Source organism: Diceros bicornis, chromosome 8 (assembly GCF_020826845.1).
Source record: "Diceros bicornis minor isolate mBicDic1 chromosome 8, mDicBic1.mat.cur, whole genome shotgun sequence".
In the NCBI taxonomy this organism is placed as follows: Eukaryota; Metazoa; Chordata; class Mammalia; order Perissodactyla; family Rhinocerotidae; genus Diceros; species Diceros bicornis.
In genome coordinates, this window is record NC_080747.1 from 72,057,441 (window position 1) to 72,070,119 (window position 12,679).

The 12,679-nt window shown below is 37.2% G+C and overlaps 1 protein-coding gene across 1 annotated transcript in view; it reads left to right on the plus strand.

Annotated features, from left to right (window-relative positions):
• Positions 1 to 12,679, plus strand: part of PKD2 (polycystin 2, transient receptor potential cation channel) — a 53,248-nt gene that overhangs the window by 31,424 nt on the left and 9,145 nt on the right. Inside the window, exons 7-13 of the mRNA XM_058547472.1 lie at positions 872 to 1,039; positions 3,660 to 3,841; positions 4,952 to 5,072; positions 6,513 to 6,611; positions 9,405 to 9,526; positions 9,776 to 9,893; positions 11,366 to 11,529. Coding sequence (XP_058403455.1) covers positions 872 to 1,039; positions 3,660 to 3,841; positions 4,952 to 5,072; positions 6,513 to 6,611; positions 9,405 to 9,526; positions 9,776 to 9,893; positions 11,366 to 11,529 — 974 coding nt within the window. The remainder of the gene's footprint in view (positions 1 to 871; positions 1,040 to 3,659; positions 3,842 to 4,951; positions 5,073 to 6,512; positions 6,612 to 9,404; positions 9,527 to 9,775; positions 9,894 to 11,365; positions 11,530 to 12,679) is intronic.

The following is a 12,679-nucleotide window of genomic DNA, read 5'->3' on the forward strand; positions in this document are numbered from 1 at the left end:
CTAGTACTTTCCACACATTAATCCAGTGGTGGTGGATGCAAGTAAGCCACCGTGTTCCTCTCGGATCTGGTTTTATAGCCCAGAACCAAAGCAGATATGAAAAGTTGTATGGTCATGAGTTAACACGAGGGAAACCCCGGCTCACATATTTCTCACTGCAAGCCTTCTTGAGCCCTGTCTGTCTGTCATTCTCACCGTCTTTTAAGACCAGCTCGTTCTTTCCTCTATGAACACTTCTTTTAATATGTCTTGTTTCACCCTTCACATTATGTTGTGTGATGTCGACTCAGTAGGTTTTTGTATTGTTTGTTTTTGTGGGTTTATCTGGTCTTGAACCAGAGTATAAATTTCTTGAGGACAGAGTTTGTGCATTTTACTTCTGTTTGTTTCTCTTGGACCCTAGCATAGTGCTGTGTACATAGATATCCACTATGTATTTGTTAAATACAGGAAAGAATGGATGGCTGGAAATTGAAAATAAAACCACAAACAAAAACAGAAAGCAAGATGAGGCCAAGAAAGCAGAAGGGTGGAAAGGGATTTAAATGAAGGTGACAGAAAAAACAGAGGACATTCCTGTTTGAGTTTGATTTTGTAATATGGTGACATCTCTCACACGTGTGCATGTCCACGTGCACACACGCACTCATTGGATTTCTATTCCTGAGGAAGTGCAAGCAATATATTCTTTTACTTGTTTTATGGTAGTGCTCAACCCTTTCCATTTGTGTGAATGTCTTTTATGAATGCCATTGGGTGAGTAGAATGGTGAGCCCTAGAACTAATACATTAGTGAAGAAAAACTAGTCATTTTAAGATAAGTTATATCTTTCTAAATACTGTAATAATGTATAAATCTTTTGTTTTCCAGCTATCAGTGGTAGCTATAGGAATTAACATATATAGAATATCAAATGTTGAAGTGCTACTACAGTCTCTAGAAGATCAAAATACTTTCCCCAACTTTGAGCATCTGGCATACTGGCAAATACAGTTCAACAGTATAGCTGCTGTCGTCGTATTTTTTGTCTGGATTAAGGTAATTTATAAATATCATGTTCTGGATTTTTGATAATATTTTCCCCTTCTTTTTATTAACGTGAGTCACTCAAAACGTTGGAGGCCTTGAATTTGCTTTTGTGGCCAAATTCAAGTAAGCGGCCAAAGCTGCTCGCGTTTTACAGGTTGAGTCAACTAAAGGGACTCATGTGATCATTCATCTCACTGGGAGTGATGCTATCCGCTACCTGCACTCTTGCAAGACCTGCCCTTGTAGGTTTTGTTTAAAAGGCAATAAGAGGTCTTTTGAATATGTCAGCTGGGCCTGGGGCCCCAGGCAACTCTAATACAGGGGCAGGTCCAAGTGTCACCTGATAGGAGGTGACCAGGTGAAGGAAAAGGAACTAAGAGAAATTGGGGGAAGGATGGAGGAGGGAAGGGAGAGATGCTGCACTGGAAATGTGCTCTAGAAGGATTGCCTCTTTTCCAGGTAGAGGTCATAGGGAAGCTTTACCTAGAATTGAGGTTGGAATAGACACTTCTTCCAAGTAGTACCTTAATCACTCATTTCCTTCTTTTCCCAAGGCATAATGTGCATTTCCCTGTATGTGAAAGGTTAGGGCATTTCACATACAATGAGCCTCAATTCTGGAGATGCAGGAAATTTTAGTAATTCTGAGGCAGCTGCCAGCCTGTCACCAGTCAAGTTCTCTGATTGTGCCGTCCAGACAATAGCTACTAGCCACAAGTGGTTATTTAAATTAATTACAATTACATACCATTAAACATTCAGTTCCTCAGCCACATTTTTAAGAGCTCAATGTCTGTATGTGACTAGTGGCTACTGTGTTCGATCATGGAACTATAGAACATCATCATCACAGAAAATTCTACTGAACAGCGCTGTTCTAGAAGGTACTTACCAACAGTTACTTATTTTCCTGAATTGGTATTCACACCTGGAAGGCCTAACATTTATCAGAGGGCATAGACCTCACCCTGGATCTCTCATGCTATTTATTCAGTTACACACTTGTTCAGGAGAAACCATCACTGAAATACCAAACCGTTAGCATAAAATTGTAATGATAATCAAGATCTCATAGAAATAGTAATAGGAATTGTATTAAGTAATAGGATTACAACACCCCTCAAAAAATTTTGTTGTGCCCAGAAACAGTTTATAAGAGGTCTTTAAGTAAAATTCTAGAGATTTCCTTTCAATGTGGGCCTCAGGCTGGGTGTTTTATTTAGTGCTTCACTTGTAAATATCTTGCCCCTAAAGCTTTAAGAATTATTAAGTTCTTTAAGGCCAGGATCGTGACTGACAGCTACTGTGTCTCCCCAGTGTTCTTGCACCAAGGCTTCTGGCTAGAGCGACGCACGTTGTCATACCCTCTGGGCTGTGAACTGCACAGCCCCGACAGCCGTCCTCAATGCCTTGTCTACAGAAATACTCAGTATGGCTTTGGGGTCCGACAGAGCTGGGCTCAAATCCTGTCTCTGAGACCCCGCTGATTCCTGGGGATAGAATCGAATATTTCAGGCATCACAAAGATTCAAGGCAGTGTACATGTACTCTCCCCACAGTGCCTGGCACATACTTGATGCACTAATAAATGACAGTTAATAATATGCAATAAGTATTACCTACAATTTTTCTATTAGTTTTCATTTGTGGGTTTTTTTCTGTCTTTTTTACTTTAATCTTTCTTAGACGGAAAATGTCACTAGTCACTTTAATTATAATTAAACCTGTTTTCACAGTATTTTAACCGCCATGTAAAATGTAAGCAACGTGAGGGCAGGAGCTGTGTTCTATTCACTGCTATATTCCCAGCCCTAAGAACCGAGCCTGGCATGTGGTAGGCACTCAACAAATATTTTTTGAATGATAAAATAGAAGTTGCTCGGTTTGAAACAAATGCAAGTCATTTTTCTCCTCTCTTTTTTTGTTGTTGTAAAATATACATAACAAAATTTACCATGTTAACCATTTTTTATTCTTTTTTTGTGCGTGTGTGTGAGGAAGACCAGCCCTGAGCTAACATTCGATGCCAATCCTCCTCTTTTTTGCTGAGGAAGACTGGCCCTGGGTTAACATCCGTGCCCATCTTCCTCCACTTTATATGGACGCCGCCACAGCATGACTTAACAAGTGGTGCGTCGGTGCGCGCCCGGGGTCCAAACTGGTGAACCCCGGGCCGCCGCAGCGGAGCGCACGCACTTAACCGCTTGCGCCACCAGGCCGGCCCCCATGTTAACCATTTTTAAGCGTACAATTCAGTGGCCTTAAGTACATTCACAATGTTGTGCAACCACCACCACTATACATTTCCAGGACTTTCATCATCCCAACTGAAACTCTGTATCCGATAAACACTAACTCCCAATTCCCCCCTCACCCCCGCCCTTGGTAAACTCTATTTTATCTTCTGTCTCTATGAATTTCCCTATTCTAGGTACCTCATATGAGTGGAATCATATAATATTTGTCTTTTCATGTCTGGCTTATTTCACCTAGCATAATGTTTTCAAGGTTCATCCATGTAGCGTGTATCAAAATTCCATTCCTTTATAAGCTGTCTAATATCCCACTGTATGTGTTTCCCTCATTTTATTTACCCATTCATTGTTGATATCTTCCCTCTCTTTTACAGCTCTTCAAGTTCATCAACTTTAACAGGACCATGAGTCAGCTCTCCACAACCATGTCTCGGTGTGCCAAAGACCTCTTCGGTTTTGCGATTATGTTCTTCATTATTTTCTTAGCATATGCTCAGTTGGCATACCTCGTCTTTGGCACTCAGGTTGATGACTTCAGTACTTTCCAAGAGTGTATGTAAGTATATATGAAATCAAGGAGAAAAATTTAATCAGAGATGTCACTGCCTTCTCAAGGATAAAGAAATCTTCATGATTGCTATTTAACCACCAAGTGTTTAAAAGTAGTTGTTTAAAATAAGAGTAATTGTCTTTCCCAGAAGCATTGACCCACCAGTGCAAAGATGGTGATACATTCTGAAATGTCGTTGCTTAAGATAACAGTCCTAAAGTAGTAAGACGTAGCAGAGCAGCCATGGTGAACCAGCACTGTTCCCAAGACTGAGGTCTTCTTAGCACCAGGTGCCGATGATAGCTTTTAAGAGACCATTTCCTATATTTTTATTCCTCTTTAAATATTATTGCCATATATTTTAAACTTCAAGTTATTTTCTAAGAAACAAAAAGTATTTCTAATATTGTAGGAGAAACTCAAACCAGTACGGGAATTTTCAGTCTTTTTCCAAAGTTCTAATGTGATATTAAAAACAAATAAAAATAGCCAGTATCAAATTTCCATGCCATTTAGAAAGGAATTCGGAAAGGAGAAGATCATGATAATGGAAGTTAATAGAGCTTTGTGCATGGGGATCCCTCACTCATGTTGCTGTTTGGTAAAATCAGAATGGAAATGATTTTACTGATTAAGACCCAGCATTGGTGACACACAGCAACTTTTGACTCCACTTTGAGTGCATGTGAGAATACTGGATCTTTGAATGCATACACTTTTGGCTATCATTCAAAAAAATTTTTTAAGAGGTTTTAAATTCAGACCCAGGGTGACCACTGTGAAGGTTTAGAGTTACCATGTTTTACCCAGATTATGTTTTAAATTCTCATAGCTTCATAAGCCATCTAATAAGAGTAATTATATTTTCTTTTTAACCCAATGGAAATAACATATTTAGCATAAAAGCATATTATTTTTACTCCAGAAGGCTTCAATTGCTCACATAAGTACAAGAATTTTCCAAAAGGATTGACAATTTCCTGTTATTTGGCAGCTATCTACACTGATAAAAAGGTCTGAAAGTATGAAATCATCTTTAAAAAATGTTACAGGAATGCTGGGCATTCTTTGTTTCTGCATTGTGGTAGTGTGTTCCATTTTGTTTTGTTTTTATAGCTTCACTCAATTCCGTATCATTTTGGGTGATATCAACTTCGCAGAGATTGAGGAAGCTAATCGAGTTTTGGGACCAATTTATTTCACTACGTTTGTGTTCTTTATGTTCTTCATTCTTTTGGTATGTACACTTTTGTTCATAGTGAGGTGATTTAAATCATAAATCACCATCTTTTCTTTCTCTCTTACCCTCTGTTCCCTACCATTTTTTTTTAAAACCCAGGAAGTAGGAAAAAATATAGATATTAGAAAATGTATTTTATTTTACTTTTCATTGATTCATAGTTTTAAGTCTTCACCAAATTTCTTTTCCATGGTCTTTCATTTGTCATTTCTATGTGTCTATTCAATTTGAAAAAAAATTTAGATGAAGTGCAGATTCATAAAGTTACCTAAAATAGCGCTTTGCCTAAAAAGTAGAATATGCTTACATGCTTTTTTAACACAAACCTCAGCACTTTCATGGTCACTTGCTAGCATGACTTTTCATTTCTCTCCTTCTTCTTTTCTTTTTAAAAACTAGGAACTGACAAAGCAAGCTAGATTCAGAAGGTCAAGAGTAATATTTGAGTGAATTATTCCTTATCAAGATTAAGATATTTTGTTTTAACTTACTCATATTTAACACATCTAGAAACTACCTACAGAGTATATTCAAATGTTAAATTTAAAACTAAATCTAACAATAAATGGAAATTGCTTGAAAAATTATTTTCAAAAATAATTTTTTTCTGTTGATTTGGTACAAGTTAACATTTTTAACATTTTGGCCTTAAGTTAATTAAGACTTTTTAAAAGACATCTTGTTCTCTTTTGTAACATTTATACATTTATTTGTCCACTGAGAAAGTATTAGATTAAGTTAGCTCAACCTAGGCAATGGGTATTTTTCATCTAAACGTTAACACTTAAGACTTTCCTACGTCAACCATCATCTTAAGAAAACAACAAAATTGTTTCCATTTTTAACAGATTTCATAAAGATCCCTTGCGTAAAGTTCAATAATTCAGTGTAATATCTCCAAAGTTGGTCCAGATATTTAGTGGTTACATCTGTGGTATTTACTGCTTGAGTATTAGATGTACTTTAATAGGACTGAGAGAGTCAGGAAAATCATGCAAGTCCATTTGTATCTTGCTGTGTGCATGTATCAGGATTAGTTTTAAACTTAAACCTCTTAAGTTTCTTCTTCCTATTATATATTAAAGAAAAAAAGAGACAGAAGAGTAAGCCTTTGTTTATCTCTAGCATTCGTGGTACTTTGAATTCTGGAGCACCTGAATCCCTGAATTTCTAAGGAAAACAAAAACCAGGAATTGAGATTTCTGCAGCAGACCCTTTAGCCGACTTCGGGCCACCTAGGTTTCCTTCTTGTGTCATCTGCCAAATGAGGGACATAATTGTGTCAATTTGAAATGCTCAGATGTGGCCTTGTTTGAATGTTGTCCTCTAGTAGGCAGCACTACTACATTAAAGGCATTTGTCACATATTGGATCGATGTTTACAAAGTATATTTAGGTTTCTTCTTTAATGTCAACTTTCCTTCGATTTATAAACAGAATATGTTTTTGGCCATCATCAATGATACTTACTCTGAAGTCAAATCTGATTTGGCCCAGCAGAAAGCTGAAATGGAACTCGCAGATCTCATCAGAAAGGTATCGCAATTCTCAGAATCGTTCTCTGTTCTACATAAAATGAACGTCGTTGCAGTCAGATTTCCAAACCAACACTGATCCATTATCATTGTTTGAAATAAAGAGTAGATTGCTATATTTCAGGAATAATTCAAGTGTTCTCCATCTTGGAGCTAGAGATGGATATCCCTTTAATGCCTGGAATTAAATTCTCAGTAATCTCTTTTGACTCTTAAGAGCTGAGCTGCTGGCTCATCCCCTTTATTTGTTTTGACACCTCCTGTGGTTGGCTCTCGCTTCCTGATCCAGAGTTCAGAATAAACTGGAAGGGAACACTATAAAGACATTTCCACTTTTTCTATCTTAATTACAATTTAAAAAAAGATAAGAAAAAGTTTTAGAGGCAAATATTTTGTAGTTCACCCTTTACCGTTGACCTTCCAGGGAAGTTTTAAAATAACCAAAAGAAAAGGTCCCGTGGAGAAGACTACAGCTGTAGGGCCTGAGAACTTTCACTTCCGCACCTTCTCAGGAAGTGCGTGCTGGATTGCTCAATAGAAGGGCAGGACAGGAAAGTTGGGCTGCTTTGTTCTTCTCAATGTGAATTCTTTATTTGATTTAAAGTATAAAACTTAAGCAACAACAAGTAACTACATCCAAAATACACAGCTTGTTCCTTAACATCATTTTGGTAGGATACAGTGGCTCCTTGATGGTAATATTTTTCTGTTGGTTCAAGCCTTAGGACTATGGTGTCTGTGAATCATGTTGTAACAGAGAACTTTTGTTTCTTAAAACAAAATCGCTTGGATGGGACCTAAAATTTGTGTTCTCCTGAATTTTGCATATCAGTTAATTGATTACATTTTAGCAAATCTCCTGGGTGTATACTAGCGGTCTTCACTTTGCACTTTGGTTCTGATATGCACCAACTTCACTTATTTCAGTTAAATAACACCAGCCTCTCAACACGCTTCAAATTTCAGTTATCACAGTATATTAACTGAGTAATAGCATAATGTAGAAACTTCACTTTCAGTTATCACAGCATATTTGGGTTATCACAGTACAGTAACTGTGAGTGATAGCATAAAGCACAAACTTCGCTCCTAGCTCTTCAGTCTACAGATCATTACATAAATAACAGATGTGCATCATAATCAATGACCAATACTGTCACTTCTTTCAAAGCTTAGGATTGGTCACTGAGCATATGCTGTTCAGTTTACGCACAAGACATGTGGTATGTTGCCTCATCTCCCAGTGATAAACCCATGTGACATTTTACAAAAATGCATAATCGAAAAAGAGAATGGGCTAGCAGAGGTGAAACTATAGCAAAGAAACCAAGAATTATATCGCTGGAAGGGAAATTCAAAATAAATGTAATGGATTTATAGAAGAAATAGGTAGCTAGCCGTGGGACTGTTGGCGCTGCCACCATTCAAGAGATCTAGATATGCAGCCAAAAGAACTTAGTGAAGGCAAATTTATCAACATAAATGAGGAAAGTAATTGTGATGAAAACGATGAACATGACTCAGAGAAAGTGACACTGGCAAAAAACTTCACATTAAAGGAACTTTGGGGGATATTTCACAACATTGAAAGTGCAAAGAGGGCCGGCCCCGTGGCTTAGCACTTAAGTGCGTGCGCTCCACTACTGGCGGCCCAGGTTCGGACCCCGGGCACGCACTGACTCACCGCTTGTCCGGCCATGCTGAGGCCGCATCCCACATACAGCAGCTAGCAGGATGTGCAACTACGACATACAACTATCTATGGGGGCTTTGGGGAGAAAAAAGGAAAAAAAGGAGGAGGATTGGTAATAGATGTTAGCTCAGGGCCTGTCTTCCTCAGCAAAAAGAGGAGGATTGACATGGATGTTAGCTCAGGGCTGATATTCCTCAAAAAAAAAAAAAAAGTACAAAGAATAAAACGTTGGGAGCTGATCCATATTAAGAAAGGATTATGATAATCACCAAGACATAGAAAAGATGCTCACTCCATATCATAAGTTATACAAGAAGCAGAGGAAGGCAAGCACTGTTCAAACTACTCTGGATAAGTTTTTTACAAAGAAATAAAACACTTTAATTTTCAATATTTCTAATGTTTTAAATTTCAATGTACTAAATAAATAGTCATTTTACTATACTTTTTATTTCCTTATAAATTTATAACCAACACTAAGGGAGTTTTTAATGTTTCAACAAAAAGGTTTAAAGGTCACAGAATAATCATAACTTTTCCCGTTGATTGTTAACGTCACCTCACAGTTTGAGCTTGCACGGTCATTTTTAGGTCCCACACTGCCATGCAAAGCAAGGTCTGCCTGGAGTTTGTTGGTGAAAAACCCTCATGCACATTTCGTGGAAATTTTTTTACATACTTAACATATGTAAGGAAATTGCTGCCTATGAGATAGTATAGAAAATAAACAATTAATCCATGACTCCAGTTTCTCGGTGTTCTTAAGAACAGTTGCACGTTTCTGCATCTTCTGAGGCATACAGCTGTGGAACATATAGTGATTTTCATTACTGTAACCTAAACTTGAGTCCACATAAGAGCAAAAGGCCCTTAGTTCTTGATTTACTGAAAGATCCTGACTCTTCCGTGTTATTCTTCCACGAGAATATTATGGAAAACTCGGGATACGTTGATGGTTCATTCATTCAGTGCGTACTTACTGAGTGGCCAGCTAGGTCAGGCACTGTTCTGGTCACTGAGTTTACAGTATTGCTGCTGTAAATGGACGGCAAAGCAAATGCAAAGGAGAATAAACTAAGCCAAGTGTTTTCTTTTCGACAGGGCTGCCATAAAGCCTTGGTCAAACTAAAACTAAAAAAAAATACTGTGGATGATATTTCAGAGAGTTTACGGCAAGGAGGAGGCAAGTTAAACTTTGATGAACTTCGACAGGATCTCAAAGGGTGAGAATCACACTTTTTGAAGCCCTGGGAAATTCCTTGTGATAAAGTCTTGGTGATAAGGATATTTCTGGCCCAAGTACTCATAGAGACACTTTTTGTCAGAAGTGGTTGTCTTTCTGGAACTTATTATAAGAGGAGGACTGGCCCTGATTCAGCAGTTTACCCTTTCCTCCTGCATTTTGATGTCTCTGTGTTTGGGTTGGACCATGTACAAGAATGAGTTCATCTGTGACCTCTCAATAATTTCAGGAAGGGCCATACTGATGCAGAGATTGAGGCAATATTCACAAAGTATGACCAAGATGGAGACCAAGAACTGACTGAACATGAACATCAGCAAATGAGAGACGACTTGGAAAAAGAGAGGGTAGGTCTAGTTTAGGAGAGCGTGATCTGATCCAGCACCCACAGTGTTTCAAACACCATAGTAAGTAGTGGGTTATAGAAAGTCCCTCCCTCTCTCTCTGTCTCTCTCTCTCTCTCTCTCACTCGCTCTCACTCACTTTCTCTGTCTCTCTCTCTCTGTCTCAATCAATTTATGTATTAGTACCCTGCTTATTCCAAAAAGGATATATATATGAAAATATATGAAATATATGAAATATATGAAAATGCAATAAGTTAGCATAAATGTAAAAAATCAAAATGAAGAGTGAAGCAAAACAAAACAAAAGGGAAATATAAAACTAGACTATGAATGAAGCTAAAAATGCATTCTATAAAAACACATATGCTCATTAAGATTGGGCTACAAATTTGGCCCTAAGCTTTCCAGTAATCAACTTGAAAAGAAAAACCTAAGTTGTTATATACTTCACAATGCCCATGAGAGTGGAAAATAATAAAGATTTCTCAGGAGATATTAGTTGCTCTGTAAATGAACATTTATAATAAAATAAAACTGGGGCCACCTCAGTGGTATAGTGGTTAAGTTTCTGCCCTCCGCTTCAGCAGCCCTGGGTTTGCAGGTTCAAATCCCAGGCGTGGATCAACGTACCGCTCGTCAAGCCATGCTGTGGTGGCATCCCACATACAAAATAGAGAAAGATGGGCATGGATGTTAGCTCAGAGCCAATCTTCCTTAGCAAAAAGAGGAAGATTGGCAACAGATATTAGCTCAGGGCTACCCTTCCTCACCAAAAAAAATAATAAAAAAATAAATAAAACTAACAACCCCCTTCCATTTGAATACTTATTATGAAACTGTTAAAAGTAAACTTACATGGGCTTTTGTAATCAGAAAAAATAAGCCTTTAACATTAACTTTAAAAATAAATGGTTAAACAAACCAAAAAAAGAAATCCGTGGTGAGTTACAGAGAATACAGAAGAACGTTACACGCACAGTCACTTTCCTAGGAGGAGATAGTATAGAACAGTGGTTTCTGAACACTGCTGCACCGAACAGTGCCAGTAGGTGAAAAACTTCACCAGTCATAGTGAAATGTGAACAAGAAGACAATGAGTAAAGTTTTCACAAGGCTGTATTTAATCAAAATTCTTATTCTGAGACTATATCTTTCCTACTTTTTAGCTATGAACTGTGTTATCTTGCATGAAAAGGTGATAGTATGTTTCTTCATTTACTTTTTTCTTTGCTTTGTTGTGTTTTTAATGTTCTTCTAACAAAAAGTTAGAAACTCCTTGCTGGTAATTAAAATCTGTTTTGAAAATTTGCCAATCCATGCAATTCAAAAGTATGGGAATCACAGTCTGGTGTAACCACAAAGAAATCCTAGGTAAATGGCATACACCCATTTCCCATTTGCCCAAGCCCTCGTGAAGCTTCTGTGGGGTCTAGGTGTTCCTGCTCCTCACTCAGTGACCCCATATTCTTCAGGAGGACCTGGACTTGGATCACAGCTCTTTACCACGTCCCATGAGCAGCCGAAGTTTCCCACGAAGCCTGGATGACTCTGAGGAGGATGATGATGAAGACAGTGGGCATAGCTCCAGAAGGAGAGGAAGCATCTCCAGTGGGGTTTCTTATGAAGAGTTTCAAGTGTAAGTATAAAGGACTTGGCAGAATTTGAGTTGACAAGAGTCCAAATGAGATCAAGCAATTTCTCCCACCTCCCTCAATTCAATCTTTTCCATTACTAATCATCAGGTCTTTTTTATGACTTTTGTTGGTGTTTTTTTCTCTTTATATAAGTAATACGTTCATTATAGGAAAATTAGCAAATAAAAACAAAAGAAAACATTAAAATCTCTCATTCCCACCAGCCAAAAGTATCAGTTAACATTGTGGTGTTTCTGTCTCCATTTACATGTGGTTTTTTTTTAATGTGTTTATGGCCTAGCCTATGGTGTATCATGGAGAATATTCCATGTGCACTTGAGAAAAATGTATGTTCTGCTGTTAAGTGGAATGTTCTATAGATGTTTATTAGGTCTAGCTGGTTTATAGTGTTATTTAAATCTCCTATTTCTTTGTTGTTCTACCTAGTTGTTTTATCCAGTATTTGAAAGTGGGATATTAAAGTCTCCAACAATTATTATTAAATTGTGTCTTCTTCCATTTCTGTAAGGTTTTGCTTTGTGTGTTTTGGAACTCTGTTGTTAGGTGCATACATGTTTATAATTGGTATATCTTCCTAATAGGTTAACCCTGTTTTCATTATAAAATGTCCTACTTTAATTCTAGTAAAATTTTTTGTTTTAAAGTCTTTTTTTATCTGACATTACTATAGCAACTCCAGCTTTCTTATGGTTGCTTTTCATGTTATCTTTTTCCATCCTTGTACCTTTAACCTATTTGAATCTAAAGTATGTCTCCTATAGATAGCGTACAACTGCATCTGGTCTTTTTATCCAGTCTGACATGTCTTTTGATTAGAACGTTTATTCCATTTACACTTAATGTTATCATTGATGTATTTGGATTTACATCTGCCATTTTATTTTTTGTTTTCTATAGGTCTCATGTCTTTTTTGTTCCTCTCTTCCTTCTTTATTGCTTTCTTTTACATAAAGTAAATATTTTCTAGTGTAACATTTTAATTCCTTTAATGATTTTTTCACTATATATTTCAGTTATTTTCTTAGTGGTTGCTCTAGCATTTAACACATATAAATCAACTTATCAGAATCCACTTCAGATTTATACTAAATTAATCCAATGAGATATAGAAACATCATTCCTATATAATTC